The 20289-nt window shown below is 43.3% G+C and overlaps 1 protein-coding gene across 1 annotated transcript in view; it reads left to right on the plus strand.

Annotated features, from left to right (window-relative positions):
* Window positions 1-20289, plus strand: part of AK8 (adenylate kinase 8) — a 218719-nt gene that overhangs the window by 16042 nt on the left and 182388 nt on the right. Inside the window, exons 4-5 of the mRNA XM_003407485.4 lie at window positions 1553-1666; window positions 12502-12570. Of these exons, the coding sequence (XP_003407533.2) occupies window positions 1553-1666; window positions 12502-12570 (183 nt within the window). The remainder of the gene's footprint in view (window positions 1-1552; window positions 1667-12501; window positions 12571-20289) is intronic.

Below are 20289 nucleotides of genomic sequence, written 5' to 3' on the forward strand. Positions count from 1 at the left end.
AGTTGTCTTTGTTATGTGAATGCTGCAGGATTAGTGTAGGATATATTTTGAGTCAATCTCTTTTGAGATATAAAAGAGATTAAACAAACAAGCAGAGAGAAGCAGAGATGGGGTAAGTAAGGTAGATGCCAGGACACGTGGAGATCTCCAAGGAACCAGGAGGCAAGAGCTGAAGAGACAAGGACCTTCCTCCGGAGCTGGCAGAGAAAGCCTTCCCCTAGAGCCAGTGGTCTGAATTTAGACTTCTAGCCTTCTAAACTGTGAGAAAATAAACTTCTCTTTGTTAAAGCCATGCGCTTGTGGTATTTCTGTTATAGGAGCACTAGATAACTTAGGCAGTTCCTGAACTTCCTTCCAGATCTACTGAATCAGAATCACGTGGGTTGGGGTCAGGAAACTAGTTTGAAAATGCTGCCCAGGTGATTCTGATATTGGAAAGTGGAACACCAGACTCTGCATTTAGACAACAAGCTTATTGGAATTATGTTTTAAAGAAGAATCAGGTTGCTGAGTGGGAGGGTCTCCTTTTGGTAAAGGGCTTTTCTTTTGTCTTTGAGATATTTGATCCTCTGAAACATATTTGCTTCCTTCCTAGTTCTAGCTCTTCTCTGGATCACTGGTGGGGATGTGCTGGGTAGAATTAATGAAGTGTCTGTGATTCCAAGCACCAGAGACCTTCCTTTTTCAAGTCCCAACTTGGCTGAGGCAATCGGGTTTGTAGTCCCTGATGAGATCAGGTTCCGACAGCTCTCAGCTGGTGTTTCAGCCACAAGCACCAACATTGGTGAATTTGCTGTCCCTGCCCCTGACCGCGTGTGAGGGACACACAGATCCTAATTTTACAATGATAAAATGATATGTAGTAAAATCCAAATGGAGAGCCCTGAAGGGTTTTTTTTTTTTTTTTTGGATATTTTTCCTGCTGAGTCTCAGCACAGAGAACAAAGAGAGTTAAGGTTCACACCAGCCCGGGGGACCTGGAAGGGCCTTCAGGTCATCCCGATGCTGCATTGATCATCAGCATAATTTTGGTGTTAAGAACGTTTTAGTACATTATTAGTCTTTAAAATTTATTCTTCACATGTAGGGTGTTGATAGTAATTGTCAACTAAATATTCAGTTGGCTGGAATACTTCATCTCCCATACTTTAAGAAAAATGAACATGGAATGTGGATTGTGATCCATATTTGGTCCTTTCCTCACATTTCATGTTATAAACCTCTCTTGAGCTGGAAATTTGTGGTACAAAGAGCTTGAAAAATCATGCCAAGGGTAGTCAAAAAGCACAGCCCATTTGTAGGTTTTCAGCTCCATTAAAGGTCAATGGCTGGGTGAAGAAGAGATGATATACAAGCAGAATTCTTTGGCTGGAAGGTACTTTATGGGTTTGTCTTACTCAGTGCCCTCCCTCCAGCCAGAATTAACTGTGCCTTCCCCAACATGGCCAACCTTTTCTAGTGGAATATGGAAGAACTTAGGCATTTGAATATAGTTCTCTTAATATATTCACAGCTTTGACTGAAATTTTCTTTACCTCTTTTCTTTCTCCAGGCAATGTGGCTTTGCAAACATCTGAACAGCAATCTCCTCACCATGGAGAACTTGATGGCAAAAAAGTTTTCCCAGCTGGCTGCTGAAGCCACAAGGCACTATCAGAAATCCAAGGTAGGACTGCCCTCCCCACCCTCAACAGTGACAGAGCTCCCAAGGCCAGCCCTCTTCCCCTGCCCAGCTCAGCTAGTTTCCATCTCCTTTTGGATCACATGAAAGAGTTTAAAATGAGATGCAGGCAGATGCAGATGAGGTGTATATGGTGGGAAAAGATGATTCATAGAATGAGGGAGACTGCTTTGTATTGATGTAGCAATTCAGGTTTACTCCTTCTTCAAGTCAGCTAAGTAAAGTATATGAGGATGGGTGAGTCTTCATTCCACAGACGTGTACTGATGGCTTGCACCAGGGCACACAGGGCTGAGCTGGGCTGGGAGTTTAAATGGCAGCCATCCAGCTGTCCCCAGAATGGAAAGACCCCTGTGTGCTGTACCTTAGGGGCATTTTGCTTCTGTAGCCCCAAGCACCCTGTAGTCCAGTGCTGTCTGCCTTCTCCAGGCAGTCCCCCATGTACTCTGCCCTGCTCATGCAGGTCTGTGCTGGAGCATCCCAGGAGCACCGAGTGTTCCGTTTCAAAATTCTACCAGCTCTATATTTGAAAAACATTTTTTTCTGAAAGGAAAAAAAGGGCTTGATCATGTTGTTTCTCATTAATACAAATAACCAACCAGTTGCTGTCAAGTCAGTTCGAACTCATGGTGACCCTATGAATGTGAGATTAGAACTGTGCTCCACAGGGTTTTGGAAGACTGATTTTTTAGAAGGAGATCTCCAGGCCCTTCCTCTGAGGTGCTTCTGGGTAGACTCAAACCCCCAACCTCTGCGTTAGCAGCTGAGCATATTAACCATTTGTACTGGCTAAAACCAAAAACCAAAGCCGTTGCTGTCTAGTTGATTCCGACTCACAGCAACCTTAGAGGACAGAGTAGAACTGCCCCATACTGCTTCCAAGGAACGCCTGGTAGATTCAAGATGCTGGCCTTTTGGCTAGCAGCTGTAGCTCTTAACCACTATGTCACCAGACTCCTTAATACAAATAGAAACTTAAAAGTATTTCTTCAGAATTACCTTTGAAGCATAAGCAGGGATGTGCCCTTTTGGGCTTTCTTCACTGAGATTCAGGCTGTGTCATGTCTGTGAGGGAGACAGCTGAGAACACTGTTAAAGATCGCTGTGTTTGTTGAGCACTTGCTATGTGCCCAGCACTTTCCAAGCCTCCTCCCATCCTCCCCCCACTCCCCAATCTCACCGCTTTACCAACTGATGAAAAAGCCAAGGCCTGTGGAGGTTACATAATTGCTCAGGCATGGGCAGGATTCAACCCAACTGATATCCTACACAGAGCCCCACCGTGGTGCCCTCAGCCCTTCCGTTGCTTAAAATCAAGGGTGTAAGAGCCCAGCACCAAAATCAGCAAATGAATTAAATACCAGCTGACGCAGCCAGCCATACTTACATATGAAGGAAGTGAACTCTCATCACTCATGTGATATCTGATGACTCCTTCAAGCCAAACTTTTAAACTTCAGTCACTCACCATGCCAAAGATTAAAAAACAAAAAAACAGTGTAGGTTAAATTCGAGCAGGGCAGATAAAGAAATTACAAAAAACTTGACTGTAAGTGGAGTGTGGCAGTGAAAGAGTTAAGGGCATGATCACTGGAGGGGACTCTGTGGTGGCCCCCTTCCCTGGTGCCCTAAGCACGGGTTTTTTTTCTTTGCATAGTGGTTAATCCGGGCTGGGGTCTCCCACCAGCTCTCTGTGTGGAGCCTATGGACCAGAGCTGGTTTTGTCCCAGTCTTCATTTGTTGAGCAAGGTAGAGGGACGTGGCTGCTGTTCCTTGGAAAATTCGGAAGTGACTTTCCAGGCTTTATGGGACCAGCAGTGAGTGGTGGCTGGCAGGACAACTCTCTTGGCCAGACCTTGGTTGCAAGTAGCAGGAATCCTCCCACACTAGGTCTGAAGGAGGTCACCAAGACTCATGGAACCTCAGTAGAGTAAGCCAGTAGCTTCTTGGCTTGGTGCCCATGAAGAAGGCAGCTGCCCTTGGCCTCTCTCTTCCTTGTTGGGGCCACTGGGTCTCTTATCTTGGTTCTGTCTGCCATTTTCTTCCTTCTCCTCTCCTCCCTGCCTCTCTTGACCATGCTCCTGGCTACTCATGGCTGCCACCCCTTTCCTAGGTTTCTGTGTCCTTAGTTCAAACCACCCACAGGGGCAGCCCCAAGGGTAAGTTCTTAGAACAGGAACCTGAAGGGGCCAGCTGGTCAGCTGTTCACAGGACGTGATCGGCCCTGGTGAGGGGTGTACAAAAAGCACAGTGCAGCCATGTAGCATGGACATGGCTGTGGGGGCCCTTTGGGGTGAGGGCAGTTCTCAGAGTGAGGAGTGTGACTTAGGCAGAACCTCCAAATTTGCCTGTTACAGTAACTGGATAGAAAAGACAGAAAGTGTCACTCTGCAAGGTTAGCCATCTCCAGTGGGTTTCTTGCCCCCAAGTTCCCTGGCGAGGACTCTCAGCCCATGGGGGAGTGGAGAGATGCCCTGTCCCGCCTACAGCATGGGGGGACACTAGCTTCGGCCGGGGGGGGGGTGGGGATGGGGAACGTGGTTTTAGAAAGAAAGTGGTTATCTCATTTTCTGCAGAAGATTAAGCCTTTAAGGGTGGGGGAAGCAGGCTTATTTCTGTGATAAAGATGCTCTTATTAGTTCTTAAAATTCAGCATGGGGAGGAGTTTAAGGAAATTCCTCCTGGGTTTCATTACACTAATTACCAACATATTTCAGACCACATCGAAGTGCTTTCAAGGGTGTCTTGTTGGGGTTCCTTGGCTCGGAGGGAAGATAAAAGGCAAGGACGTCAGGACTAATCAAGGAGTAAAAGGGTCTGAGGAGCTGAAATGGGTGCGTGTCAGGGCTCGGCTGTGTGCGGCCTTGTCTGTGGATGGCTGCCTGCCGGAAAGGGCTCTAATTAAATGTCTTTTTTTTTTTTTTTTACCCAGTAGCCTGTTTTATTTATTTATTTATTTATTAATAACTTTTATTAAGCTTCAAGTGAACGTTTACAAATCCAATCAGTCTGTCACATATAAGTTTACATACATTTCACTCCCTACTCCCACTTACTCTCCCCCTCTTGAGTCAGCCCTTTCAGTCTCTCCTTTCTTGACAATTTTGCCTGCTTCCCTCTCTCTCTATCCTCCCATCCCCCCTCCAGACAAGAGTTGCCAACACAATCTCAAGTGTCCACCTGATATAATTAGCTCACTCTTCATCAGCGTCTCTCTCCCACCCGCTGACCAGTCCCTTTCATTTCTGATGAGTTGTCTTCGGGGATGGTTCCTGTCCTGTGTCAACAGAAGGTCTGGGGAGCATGGCTGCCGGGATTCCTCCAGTCTCAGTCAGACCATTAAGTTTGGTCTTTTTATGAGAATTTGGGGTCTGCATCCCACTGATCTCCTGCTCCCTCAGGGGTCCTCTGCTGTGCTCCCTGTCAGGGCAGTCATCGATTGTGGCCGGGCACCAACTAGTTCTTCTGGTCTCAGGATGATGTAGGTCTCTGGTTCATGTGGCCCTTTCTGTCTCTTGGGCTCTTAGTTGTCGTGTGGCCTTGGTGTTCTTCATTTTCCTTTGCTCCAGGTGGGTTGAGACCAATTGCTGCATCTTAGATGGCCGCTTGTTAGCATTTAAGACCCCAGACGCCACATTTCAAAGTGGGATGCAGAATGATTTCATAATAGAATTATTTTGCCAATTGACTTAGAAGTCCCCGCAAACCAAGTTCCCCAGACCCCCGTGCTTGCTCCGCTGAGCTTTGAAGCATTCATTTTATCCCGGAAACTTCTTTGCTTTTGGTCCAGTCCAATTGAGCTGACCTTCCATGTATTGAGTGTTGTCTTTCCCTTCACCTAAAGCAGTTCTTATCTACTGATTAATCAATAAAAAACCCTCTCCCACCCTCCCTCCCTCCCCCCCTCATAACCACAAAAGTATGTGTTCTTCTCAGGTTTACTATTTCTCAAGATCTTATAATAGTGGTCTTATACAATATTTGTCCTTTTGCCTCTGACTAATTTCGCTCAGCATAATGCCTTCCAGGTTCCTCCACGTTATGAAATGTTTCAGAGATTCGTCACTGTTCTTTATCGATGCGTAGTATTCCATTGTGTGAATATACCACAATTTATTTACCCATTCATCCGTTGATGGACACCTTGGTTGCTTCCAACTTTTTGCTATTGTAAACAGAGCTGCAATAAACATGGGTGTGCATATATCTGTTTGTATGAAGGCTCTTGTATCTCTAGGGTATATTCCTAGGAGTGGGATTTCTGGGTTGTATGGTAGTTCTATTTCTAACTGTTTAAGATAACGCCAGATAGATTTCCAAAGTGGTTGTACCATTTTACATTCCCACCAGCAGTGTATGAGAGTTCCAATCTCTCTGCAGCCTCTCCAACATTTATTATTTTGTGTTTTTTGGATTAATGCCAGCCTTGCTGGTGTGAGATGGAATCTCATCGTAGTTTTAATTTGCATTTCTCTAATGGCTAATGATCGAGAGCATTTTCTCATGTATCTGTTGGCTGCCTGAATATCTTCTTTAGAGAAATGTGTGTTCATATCCTTTGCCCACTTCTTGATTGGGTTGTTTGTCTTTTTGTGGTTGAGTTTTGACAGAATCATGTAGATTTTAGAGATCAGGCGCTGGTCTGAGATGTCATAGCTGAAAATTCTTTCCCAATCTGTAGGTGGTCTTTTTACTCTTTTGGTGAAGTCTTTAGATGAGCATAGGTGTTTGATTTTTAGGAGCTCCCAGTTATCGGGTTTCTCTTCATCATTTTTGGTAATGTTTTGTATTCTGTTTATACCTTGTATTAGGGCTCCTAGGGTTGTCCCAATTTTTTCTTCCATGATCTTTATCGTTTTAGTCTTTATGTTTAGGTCTTTGATCCACTTGGAGTTAGTTTTTGTGCATGGTGTGAGGTATGGGTCCTGTTTCATTTTTTTGCAAATGGATATCCAGTTATGCCAGCACCATTTGTTAAAAAGGCTATCTTTTCCCCAGTTAATTGACACTGGTCTTTTGTCAAATATCAGCTGCTCATACGTGGATGGATCTATGTCTGGGTTCTCAATTCTGTTCCATTGGTCTATGTGTCTGTTGTTGTACCAATACCAGGCTGTTTTGACTACTGTGGCTGTATAATAGGTTCTGAAGTCAGGTAAGGTGAGGCCTCCCACTTTCTTCTTCTTTTTCAGTAGTGCTTTGCTTATCCGGGGCTTCTTTCCCTTCCATATGAAATTGGTGATTTGTTTCTCTATCCCCTTAAAATATGACATTGGAATTTGGATCGGAAGTGCGTTAAATGTATAGATGGCTTTTGGTAGAATAGACATTTTTACTATGTTAAGTCTTCCTATCCATGAGCAAGGTATGTTTTTTAAATGTCGTTTTTAAAGCATCTGCTGATTCGGAGTCTTCATGGCTCTTTTTTCAGAGAGCCTTCAAATACTTAATTTCCTCATAGTAATCTTGGCTCTGTACTCCTAAGTAGAATCTCCTCTTGGCATTGCTTGTGTTCACCGACATCTCCATTCTAGGCAATTCCAAAAGATTTCCAAAGTACTTCTTAATCACCTACTGTGTGCCATGGGAGATCCAAAGACAAATTCCTTTTCTTTGCCCCTGGGAGCTCCCAGCCCAATGGAGGATACTGATGGTACCACAAAACTGAACACACCAGGACATGGGAGTGAGAAATTCTTCATTCAAATCAACTAATTGGTGGCTTTGTTAATTAATTCATTTATTCAGTAAATGTTCTCTGAGGACCTGCCATACTAAGTCCTGGGTGCTGGCTCTGGGCTGAAAGGGGTGCAAGCTGTTTGGGATTTAGAGGCTCTGTGGAACCATAACCACAGTCATGATAAGCAAAGCCTTCCTAAAGGACACAATTGTGATGTTCCATAAATGGGAAGAGCCCGGAATGGGGAAAAGCACTACAAAACCCACGTGGGCAGGGGTGCCCCCAAGGCAGCCAGGGATTAGAGACAGTTTTTTTTGTTGTTGTTTTTAACTGTTTATTTTGAAATAGAGATATTCGGAAGGAGAGAAAATCAAACCCATTGTCATCCAGTCGATTCCGACTCATAGCAACCCTATAGGACAGAGTAGAACCGCCATAGGGTTTCCAAGGAGCACCTCGTAGATTTGAACTGTTGACCTTTTGATTAGCAGCTGTAGCTCTTAACCACTACCCCACCAATAGTATAACAAATTTTCATGTACCACCACCTGGCTTCAACAATAATTCCTTCAATATCCAGTTAGGGTTAAAACCTTCTGGAGGAGACAGCGTTCTTGTACTCCTTTGTACCCTCTCCCTCTTTGCCCAGCCCCAGGACACTCTGCCACTCTGGCTTTTAAACACCTCAGGCAGTGTCATGCCCACTTCTGACCATCTGACTCTCCTGGGACAGAGCTGGAAGAGACGCTCAGCGCCCTGCCAACTCTGGCTGATGCTGACAGACTCCAACCAAGGCCATTGGCTTGTGACTTTGGCTTCATTTAAACACTGACCCCACAGGTCTTCCTGGAGGAGGTCAGAGACCCAAGGACATGGTAAATGCAACCGAAAGGAATATCAGAGTGACCCCAATGCTCATCCTTGTCATCATGAAAGGGACAGAGTTTCCAACAATATTGCTTAGTTCCTCCCTTTTCCTTCTCACTGCAGTGACTCTAGCACCTTTTTCCTCAAACCCCTTCCCCACAAAAATACCCCTCCTCAGACCCTAGCCTAAGATCACTTTTGTTCTCTTTCCCTTAAGTGAATTGAATTCATCTCCTTTGCCAAACCTTTCCCCTCATTTGCCCTCTCTGCTCGGTCTCTAAGCTGACCATTTGATTCACCGTCACAGATACCAGAAGGCTCAGGTGAGGTAGGCCCTGGGGGGTGGCGGCGGGGGGGACAGGGCTGGGACTGGGTAAGCCAAGGAGGCTCCCAGGGCACAAGATTTAAGAAGACATCCACTGTCAGGTGCTGACCCTGCACTTGACTGAGCCTGAGAGTGAGTGCCTCTTTAACTTTTGCGCCCTGAGAGCCTTGCTTGCTTCATCCTAGTCCCGGTCTTGGCAGGGAGTTTGAGAAATTAGAGGGGAACAAGTCTGGTGTCCAGAAGTAAGGTTAGGAGAAGGGGGAAGGCCAGGCACTGCTTTATAGTCACACAGAAGGTGATAAGAAGGTCAGGAGGTTCCAGGAAAAAAAACCTTGTCTTCAGCAGGAGCTAGATTTGATTCCTTGGGGTGTTTCAGATTTAAGGCCATTCACTTATACTGTTAAAAGTATTATTGAAATCCCTGCAGAAATAATATGTATTTGCAAATTTGAAACTGCCTAGTCCAGAGGTTGTCAACCCGAGCAGTGTGTTAGAATCACCTGCGGGAGCGTTAAAAAAAATGGATGCCTGGATCCCATGGACTCATTTAGTCGAATCTCTGGGAGCAGAGCCAGGCATCAGCATTTAAAGAAATGCTCCCCAGAGAATTCTAACATACAGCCAGTTGAGAACCTCTGATTTAGTCCCTAACCGCCACTCCCCTTCTTCTCATTGCAACTACTATGTTTACAACACAATTATTGCTAGATCAAGATGTCTTAGGAATTCAACTGTTGCATTTGAGCAGAACAGCCTGTGTTTGTTGAGTGAGTAAATGACCACACTTTGAAGGCTGGTGGAAACAGGCTGGAGCAGGGACGCCTTTCCAAAGCTGAGTTCTTCCTTACTTCATTTGCCCATCCTGTGTAAATATTTAAAAATCCAAGGTACCCTCATGTACCCAAGTCCTCCAGCTGTCCAGAGTCACCCTTTCCTTTAATATCCAAATAGAAGAACTTGTGCCCTCACTCTGCATCCGACTGCACACAGAAACAATCCTCTTTTAGACATTTCTGAGAATTTTGTGGACTTGCTCATCCGCTCTTGCTTCCAAGTCCTGCCTGATTGTCCTCATCCCCTCTGGCCATTCCATTTCCTCCTGCCCTGCTGTTTTCATTTCCTGGGGTGACTCTGAGACAAACATGAAGGAAGCCCTCATGGTCCTTCATGCCTAAAACAAGCGTCACGCAAGGAGGTGGTGTGTAACAGGCCTTTTCTGAAGGTTGAGGTACTGGAGGGCCATTACAGCACAAGACAGGAAAGAGCTAAATCCAAGGATTGGCTGCTGTAACATCTTTTTAAATTTTGTCAGCCTCTTCTCCATTCCAGGGTCTCTCTTACTGGCCACCTCACTCTAGGGGCCTGTCTGGACATTACTTTGTGGGCTCTGCTCTCTCCCTTCAAAACTTGTTCTCTTATCCCCTCACTTCCCTTGTCCTCCGCATACTTCCTGTCTCCCCATTCCAGACTCCGCCTGATCCCTGCCTTTCATAACTAAGAGACAGTTCATGCCATCTCCTAAACCTGCTGTGGCAACTCTGATTAGTTCTTGGGTGAGCCCAAGTCAATATTGGGCTTCCCTGCCCTTGTCAGGAGCCCTTTTAGGGGCAAGCGGCTGGAGCTGGACAGACCAGGGGGTCTCAATGGTTCCCCTCCCCACTCTACTCCTGAAGTTCATAACTGTAAATCCAAATGCCCGTTTGTGCTGAGCAGGTATCACCACCAAGGTGACACAGGGTCCCTGGAGTGGGGCCTGGCAATGGGATGACACTGACAGCCCAGCCAGAGCTAATGTTATGCCACCCTGTTATCCAAATGAAGAAGCTGAGGCTTAGGGAAGTTAAGTGACGTGTTTAAGGGGCACTCCCAAGGACCAGAGCCAGGATTCAAACTATCACAATGACCGCCTCTTCAAGGGAGAGAAGGTCCATCTGAGGATAAGCAGATTGGCGATTCTGCCATGCTGGCCCCAGGAAGCCACTGAAGGCAACCTTCAGAGCTGGGAAGAGAAGAGAGAAAGGTCCAAATGTGGAGCAAAGATGGCCTTTAAACAGCAAGGAAGTAGGCTGGATGTTGCTGTGCCACCAGAGAGGTGAGGGTCCAGGGGGCAGGAGTAGCTTCTTGGGGTCCTATGGATTCATTTCTGATTCTTCTCCCCAAAAAGCCAGGCTTCAGGGTACTGGGGTAGGGGAACATGGCAGAGCTCTGGAAGAGGGAGCCTGATTCCTGTAAAGAGAGTTTGGCAGAGGCCCCCTGGAAGCTCCTGGCTGCTGATGTGACACATGAAAGCCAGCATCCAGACAGCACAGTGGCAGGGAGCAGCGGGGGGCGCCCAGGAGGGGCCAAGCTCAGAGTTGCCAGCATGTCTTCTGCTGAGCAGGCTGGGGAGGGGGGCTGCTCCTCAGTTGGGCCTGTTGCCTTTCAACCCCCATGTTCTTTGACTGGCCCGCACCCCCTGGTGTCTCAGGTACCTGTTTGAATGCTGCCTTCTGAATGGGTATTGTCAGGGAGGGGATATGAATGCAAGAAAACCACCTCAGGATGGAAACCAGCTCTGCCCTGGTTCGGAGGGACAGGAAGGGGTGGGAGGAGGGCTGCAGAGGGAAGGTTTCCCGGATACCTGGTGCTAGGGTTTGCTTAAGCTAGTTGTTCTTCAGGTGTGGTCCCAGGACCAGCAGCATCGGCATCACCTAGGAACTTATTAGAAATGCAAATTTTCAGTCTCATCCCAGGCCTACTGAATCTGACACCCTGGGAGTGGACCCAGCACTTTGCTTTAACAAGCCCTCCTGGGATTCTGATGCACACTAAAGTTTGAGATCCACTGGTTTAAGCAAGAAATGGGGGGAGGGGAGGTAACACTGTAAGGACACAGAGGTGTCTCAACCAGGGAAGGGACACTGGCTAGATTCCCTTGTGTCTCGTCTTCTCTTTTCTCTGCGTGTCTGCTCCATAATTTCTTAGGTCTCCTCTTTCTTCCTCTCCTTCTGGCTCTGGCCTTTTGCTGCCCACTTAGTAGAAACCATGGTGGGCCCATAACTTTCAAGTGGACACACTACAAGTGCTTTTCCCCTCATCCGCTTGCTGTCTGCTTTGTCTTCCTCTTGCAACTCCACATTCCTTGAAAAGTGATTTTGGTGCTGAGAGACTGGGTTTGTCTCTCTCCCTTTGTCATGGCTTCATTGTGCTACACTCTCCTCGTGCCTGCACGGTGGTTGCTGCAGCTCCAGCTCTTACATTCTTCTGCCTGAGATCTGATTTCAAGCTACCAACATGAGGTCACTGAAGGTGAAGTTGGGAAGAGCTGCTCATAATTGGCTGTCAGGAGCCTGTGGGAGTCTGCTCCCACACACCACTGTCTGGGAGTACAAAGATGAGTAAGGCTCAGTCCTTTTCTTCAAGGAACTTGGAACTTAACTGGGGGGATGGATACATGGACAGGCCTTTGTAATGCAGTGTCCTTAGTGCAATAACAGAGATTGACATCAAGGATTATGGGAGTACAGGGAGCAGCACTCAACCCAGCCTGAGAGGGCCAGGGAGGCTTCCTGCAGGCAGCTGTGCTTGGGCCTGAGGCTCAGCAGGATCCCAGGGACTATTCTGGGGAAGGCAGGGAGAACATTCTGGGCAGAGGCACAGGATAAGCAAGAGCTTGGAGATAGGAAAAGGTTTGGAAGATGTGAGCATGGATGGTGGGGATAGGCCATCAAAGAGGTGGTTGGTGGAGGACAAAGCTCAAAGGAAGCGGGTCTGGAGTCAGGATGGAGGCAGATGGTGGTCCTGGGCTTTATAGAGGCCACAGGAGGTTTAATCAGAGGCGGGCGAAGCTTTCTGTTAACCCAGCTGAGTCCTTTTAGGGGCTCTGTTTGAGCCTACATGCCTGCCAGTTGTATGTGTTCCAGCATGGGAGTTCAGACCCTCATTTTGTGTGTGTTGTGTTTCCTTTAGACAGTTCCCATCAGGCTGCTGGTCAGACTGATTCAAGAACGTCTGAATGATGAAGAATGTGTCAGGCGGGTAAGAACCCCTGCATGGGGCCAGTTTGGGGGCTCCCAGAGAGATGGGCTCTCCATTAAGAGGACAAAAGGTAGGGTGAGGATACATGCGTTAATCTTCTAAAGCAGAGATAATTAAAGATATACAAAAAAAGCATTCTTGGCAGAAAAAAAAAAAGGTGACCTCCAGAAATAGCTTCGGTTCTAAGTTTAAAGGATATCTTAGGGTGATAGTCTCAGGGGTTCCTCTAGTCTCTCTCAGTCCAGTAGGTCTGGTCTTTTTTAGGAATTTAAATTTCTTTTCTATATTTTTCTCCTATTCTATCCAGGACTTTCTATTGTGTCACTGGTCAGAAGGGTTGGTAGAGGTAGCCAAGCACCGTCTAGTTTTTCTGGTCTCAGGTTAGAAGCAGCTGTTGTTTGTGTGGCCTTTTAACCCTGTGGACTAATTTCTTCTTAAGTCTTTGGTTTCCTTCATTCTCTTTAGCTCCAGACAAGTAGAGACCAATAGTTGTATCTTAGATGCCAACTTGCATGCTTTTAAGACCCCAGATGGTACTCACTAAACTAGGATGTAGAACATTATCTTTATGAACTATGTTCTGCCAATTGACTAAATTGTCCCATGAGACTATGGTCCTAAACCTTTTAAACCAGTAAACCAATCCCACAAGTTGTTAGGATATGTCTAGGAAGTCTCCATATCTGTGTCCCCTACGTGCTTTATTATGTGTATATATATATATGCAGCACACACAAACATGTATATACATGTACCTACAGATACACCTACACATGCATGTACATTTACTCACATGTGCCTTCCTATACACACATATGCATACATATCTACCTGTGTAACCACACACATATTTTTTGGTTGTTATTACTGTTGCAAAATAATTTGCTTCTTTTACATTGATGAATATTTGGGTTATTTCTAGTTTTTCATTACTATACACAGTGGTGCTATGGGCATTCTTGTACATGTACATGCAGACGTGTACCAAATTTTCCTAAAGCAGTAGTTTCTAACCTCGGGCAACTTTAGCTCCCATAAGATATTTGGGAATGTCTGAAAACCTTTTTAATTGTCACAACTGATTGGTGCTATTGGTATCTAGTAGGTAGAGGCCAGAGACACTGCTAAACCTTCTATAAGGCATAGGATAAAGCCCCTGCCCCAAAGAATTATCTGTCCTAAATGTCAATAGTTGGAGGTTGACATACGCTGGTCTACAGTATATATTTATGTCCTCTCTTGACTCCCTATTTCATTCTATTGGCCAGTTTCTCTACTTTTCACCAATATCACACTGCCTAAGTTATTATCCTTCTATTATAACTTTAAAGAGCTTTAAGTAAAGTTCCTCTATCTTGTTCTTCAGGAGTTTCTTGGCTCTTGTGATCCTTTGCTCTTCTGTATAAATCCTGGAAGAAACTTGTCACTGGTTGTTCCTTTCTCCCCCGCAAAACTTAATAATTGTATGAAATTTGTTGAAATCTACATAGCAATCTGAAAAGAAATGGTAACTTATTATAACTTTTAGTTTTCTGAACCATGAATATGGTTTACTTTTCCATTTATTTAGATTTTCTATAATGTTTTTCAAAAAGGTTTTATTCCTTCATAAATTTGCTAATTTATCCCTATTTTTTTAAATATATTTTTAATTCCATCCTTTTAATGGTTTCTTTTGTAAAATGATAGTTTCTAATGTTTGTTTCTGGTACATAGAGATGCAGTAAATTTTTGTATTTTTTATATAGCAAATTTTTAATCTACCTTATTTATTCTGCTAATTTATCTGTATAGTCTCTTTGGCTTTCTACATAATCGTATCTTCTATAACTCTTGGCAGGGAGGGATAAAAATAGGCAGGAACTTGGTGAAGATCAGCCTGTGGACCCTGGATTTCACCTTTGATGGAGAAAAAATACCAATGTGGAATGTGCCATACCCTTCAGGGTTCTGCGAGAAAAGAGCTGGCCCACTCCAGCGATCACAGGAAAGAGTTTAATGAAAGGACAATTCTGGAAGTGTGGGCAGAGTTAAGGCAACTAATAAGCAATGGTGAAGCACCCAGGGACTAGCAGCAGCAGGGAGCTGTTACACCCCAGGACCTGAAAGGGCAAGGCAGGGAGTGGCCTAGAACCATGGGGATCCCAGGGACCAGGCTCCCATAGGTAAGTGGAGAGGCAGAGAGAGAATTGGGGGTACCCTAAACTTTCCACTTTCAATGTTTGATTTCCTGCCAGTGCCCCCTTTGGCCAGACCCAAGGAAGCCAGAGAGCTGGGTCCAGGTGAAACAGTCCATCAAGGTCAGCCTCCCGGGACCTGGAAGAGGGTGTAGAAGGACAGTGGAGGGATCTGGAGGGACGAATGGAGGACAACAACCATAGCCACTGTCTGCTGAGTGCCCTCTACTGAACACCACGTGAGGGCTTGAACATGCGCTGACTCATTTGATTCTCACAAGAGCTTTATTCAGTCAGCACTGTTACTTCCCCGTTTTATGGATGAGGAAACTGAGGGTTGGGTGTGTAATTTGCAAATATTTTCTCTCAGCCTGTAGCTGGTCTTTTCATTCTCTTAACGGTGTCTTTCACAGAGCGAAAGTTTTTAATTTCAATGAAGTCCAAATTATCTTTTTCTTTTATGGTTCATGCTTTTGGTGTCATACATAAGAACTCTTAGTCTAACTCTAGATCATGAAGATTTTTTTTTTCTGTTTTCTTCCAAAAGTTTTATAGTTTTATGTTTTACATTAAATCTGTGAGTTAATTTTTACATAAAGTGTGATGTTTAGGCTGAGATACTTTTGTTTGTATTTTCTGCATCAGTTGGTATGTTTATTTGCTTTTTTATTCTTTAGGCTGTTAATACAGTGATTACATTGGTTGATTTTCAAATATTGAACCAGCCTCGCATTCCCAGGAAAAACCCCGCTTAGTTGTAATGTTATTCTTTCTATGTATTGATGGATTCAATTTGCTTATATTTTATTTTGAGGATCTTTGCATGTATGTTCTCGAGGGACATTGGTGTTTAGTTTTCTTTTCATGTACTTTCTCTATCTGATTTTGGCATCAGGGTAATGCTGAACTCATAAAATGAGTTGGGAAGTGTTCTATTTTTATTTTCTAGAGAAGATTGTGTAGAATTGGTATTATTGGTAGATTTCACCAGTGTTCTAGGCTTAGGGATGTCTTTCTTGAGAGTTTTTAAACTACAAATTCAATTTCTTTAATAGTTATAGGACTACTCAGGTCATCTATTTAATCTTGGGGAGTTTTGGTGGATTATAGTTTTCAAGAACTTGGTCCATTTCATCGAAGTTGTCAGATTTATGTGCATAGAGTTCCTTGTAGTATTCCCTTTTATCCTTTTGATGTCTGTAGGGTCTGTGTTGGTAGCCCCTCTTTCACATTCCTGATATTGCTAATTTGTGTCTTCTCTCCTTTTTCTTTGTCAGTTTTGCTGGAGGTCTATCAGTTTTATTGTTCTTTTCAAAGAATCAGCTTTTTAAAAAATTTTTTTTCTCCATTTTTCTGTTTTCAATTCATTGATTTCTGCTGTCATATTTATTATTTCCTTCTTTCTGCTTGCTTTGGGCTTATTTTGCTCTATTTTTTTAAGTTCCTTAAATTTAAAGCTTAGATTATTGATTTGAGACCTTATTGTCTAATGTATTTGATGCTATAAATTTCCTTCTAAGCGCTGCTTTAGCTGCATCCCATAAATTTTGACATGTTGTGTTTTCATTTTCATTCAGTTTGAAATGTTTCCTATTTGCTCTTGAGAAGTTCTTTGTGATTCATGGATTATTTAGAAGTGTGTTGTTTAATTTCCAAGTGTTTGGAGGTTTTCCTCTTTTTTTCTGTTGTTGATTTCTAGGTTAAGTCCATACTTTGTATGGTTTCAATTCTTTTAAATTTGTTAAGGTTTGTTTTATGACACAGGATGTGGGTCTGTTTTTGGTGAATATTCCATGTGCATTTGAAAAGAATGTGTATTTTCTGTTTCAAATGGAGTCTTTTGTAAATGTTGATTAGATCCTGTTGGTTGATGATGTTACTGACTTCTTCTCTGTCCTTGCTGATTTTCTGTCTACTTATTCTATCAATCATTGAGAGAGGAGTGTTGAAGCCTCCAACTATAATTGTGAATTTGTCTATTTCTCTTTTCAGTACTGTCAGCTTTTGTTTCCTGTGTTGTGAAGCTCTGTTGTTAAGTGCATACACATTTAGGATTGTTATGTCATCTTGGGGAATTTATGTTTTTATCATTATGTAATGTCTCTCTTTTTTTCTGGTAATTTTCTTTGCTCTGAAGTCTATTTTGTCTGATATTAATATAACCACACCTGTTTTCCTTTGATTAGTGTATTCATGGTATAACTTTTCCCATCCTTTCACTTTTGATCTACCAGTGTCATTATATTTGAAATGAGTTTCTTGTAGAGAGCATGTAGTTGGATCTGTTCTAAAAAAATTCTGTTCTGACAATTTCTGTGTTTTAATTGGCATCTTTAGACTATTTATATTTAATGTAATTATTGACATGTTTAGATTTAGGTCTACCATTTTGTTATCTGTTTTCTCTTTGTTCCCTCTGCCTTTCATTCCTCTGTTTCACTGTTCCTTCTTTCTTTAAATTATATGGAACTTTTTTTTTAGTATTCCATTTTAATTTATTTCTCATGTTTTTCACTATATCTCTTTGTCCTCTTGGTTTTTGTTTTATTTGTTGTTAGTGGATGCTGTAGTGATTACAGTGTACAAACTTATCTTTTCACGGTCTATTTAGAGTCAGTGTTATAACACTTTAGGCTCAGTGTAGACGCCTTACCACAATGTAGGTCCCTTTACTTTCCCCTCTTTATGTTGTAGTTGTCTTATGTATTACATCTATATGCAGTGAAAATCCCGTCAATGTTACAATTTTTGCTTTCAATTATCAAGCATATTTTAAAGAACTTAAGAGCAAAAATAATCTATTTACCCACATATTTACCATTTCTGTTGCTTTTTCTTTATTCCTGTTGCTGCAAGTTTCCCTTAGAGATTTATATCCTTTTTGTCTGAAAAACTTCCTTTAGCAGTTCTTTTAAAGTATGTCCACAGGCAATGAATTCTCTTAATTTTCCTTCATCTGAAGTGCATTTATTTTGCCTTCAGTCCTGAAGGATATTTTTGCTAGATTTAGAATTCTAGGTTGACAGTTCTTTTCTTTTAGCACTTTATAAAGTGCTATTTTTGGCCACTATAGTTTCTGATGAAAAATCCACAGTTGTTTCAATTCTAATTTATATATCATTTTTCTATGGCTACTTTCAAGGTTTTCTGTCTATAGTTTTTAACAGTTTGATTATAATGTATTTTGGCATGAGTTTCTTTTTGGGGTTTTTGGAGCTTTTGAATTTGTAGGTTTATGTTTTTCACCAAACTTGGGGAATTTTTAGCTGTTATTTTTTCAAATATTTTTCTGCACCATACTCTTTCCCCTTTCCTTCTGGGACTCCAATGACATGAATGTTAGACCTTTTGGTATTGTCCCACAGGCGCCTGAGGCTCTGTTCTTTTTTTTTTTTTCAGTCCTTTTTCTCTGTTATTCATATTTGATAATTTGTATTGCTGTATCTTCAGATTCATTGAATATTTCCTCTGTCATCTCCTTTCTACTATTGAGCCCACCTAGTGAGTTTTTAATTTTGGCTATTGTAGTTTGCAGTTCTAAAAATTCCATTTAGCTCTTTATATCTTCTATTTTTTTGCTGAGACTTTCTAGTTTTCCATTCGTTGACTTGTTGAAGCTTTTTAAATAACAGCTCCTTTAAAGTGTTTGCCTGATAATTGTAATATCTGCATCATGTCAGCAGTGAGCTGAGATTTTCCTGGGCTAATTTATCTTGGACATTTTAAGTATTGATGTGAGACTCTGGGTCTTGTTTAAATCCTATGGTGATTGTAGATATTTTTGTGTTACTAGGCCGTTGATTTAGTTGGGTTCAGGCCACAAGTTCCAACCAGCCTTCCCTGTGTTGTGTTTTCAATGTCAGTTCTGTTTTCAAAGACTTTGTGGTGCGGTTCAGCTCTGATCTGCACGTGTGCCACTCAGTTGGGCTGTCTGGTACCTAGGCAGTGGTCATTCTGTAGTTCAATTCACATCTTTGGTATGCTGTTTAGGGTCAGTCCATGCATGTGCAGCTTGGGAGTGAGCCCACAAGTTCTTAAACAACTTTATTTGATTGCTTTCCTGAACTGCCCCTTTCTGCCACCTCTCTGGTAACTTCTGGTTCCCTGGAGTTCCTTTTTTAAAAAAAATTTATTTTTGTTGTTGTTGTTGAGAATATGCATGGCAGAACATACACCGATTCAACAATTTCTGCATGTACAGTTCAGTGACATTGATTCTGTTCCTTGAGTTATGCAACCATTCTCACCATCCTTTTCTAAGTCATTCCTCCCCCATTAATATAAACTCCCCACCTAGGGCTCCTTTTTCGTCTCCTCCTCCAAGTCTACTTGACCAATTCCATAAACTCCAGTTGAGCACCCATTATAAACACTTCGTAGCCCTTGCTGCTGGGGCCCTTTGTCCTGCACTCATGCACCCACCTCGCCTACCCCACCATGAGCAAGATGGTCTTACCTTCCTGGGGTTTATAATCTACAATTGGAGTCAGATCATTCAGGACTATAGCAAGGCTGACCAAGAAGGGTTGTGATGGGGACCACGAATGAAGTGTGAAAGAAAACCAGGGCCAGGAGAGTTGAGTTGTTATGGTACCCTTAGCCTCTTGAGATGGGGATGGTGAGGTCTTTGAATGGAGCATCTTAGGTGGGCCAAGTGGTAGCCAGAACTGAGGCAGAGCCTGGAAAATCTAGCCCCCTCACTTCATACTCTTAGTTCACCAACCTCAGATCAATTCTTCTCTAAACTGACCCATAAATTGGTCACCTTTTTGGAGGGGTTGTGCCTCTTTTATCTGGGAAATGCCGTAACAATCATTTGTCAGAGACTAAAAGGGAGGGGAGAGTATCCTAAATGATTGAAAATGGGCCGGCACTTTCCTGTACAAAATGCTCTATGCCTTAATCCATAATTTATTATGAGTTTGCCAAGTCGAATTAAACTCTTGAATTGCAAATTACCAGGCTGGAAGCACTCAGGTTTGCCTCTGTTCTCTTCAATTCTTTAAAGCTAAGCTGTTTTCTCCTTTTCATCAGCAATAGCTACTTCATCCCATTTGGCAAGATTATCGAGGGGTGTCACTTCTTTGGCATAAATATACCCAAGTCACACAGGACTGGAGCCCCTTGGCATGGATGTGGGCTGTATTTAAAAGCAAAGCCAGACACAGAGTTGCACATGGGCTTGCATTTTGAGTTCAACACTCCAGGATTTCCTGGAACTAGTACTATCAATGTGATTAGCTTTGGTTCTAAACACCGGGGGGAGGGAGTATGCTGCAGTTCCTATTCCTGGGAATAGCACTTGCCCTGAACAATGTGGGCTACTCATGAGCCCCAGTCACCACTTCTGCCAAACAAAAATCTCAGCTGAGATGGCTCCACGGCCTGTCGCAGTCTTATCAAAAGCAGCAGGACTTCCCTGTGTCTAATTCTAGAAGATCCTGCTTTCCCTTTTCAGATTTCCCTTTAAGAAACTTACTACCCCAAACCATGCTGCGGTCCAGGAATGTGAGCAGAACCCTGCTATGTCAGGTAGTCCTCC

Source organism: Loxodonta africana, chromosome 9, assembly GCF_030014295.1.
Source record: "Loxodonta africana isolate mLoxAfr1 chromosome 9, mLoxAfr1.hap2, whole genome shotgun sequence".
Lineage (NCBI taxonomy): Eukaryota > Metazoa > Chordata > Mammalia > Proboscidea > Elephantidae > Loxodonta > Loxodonta africana.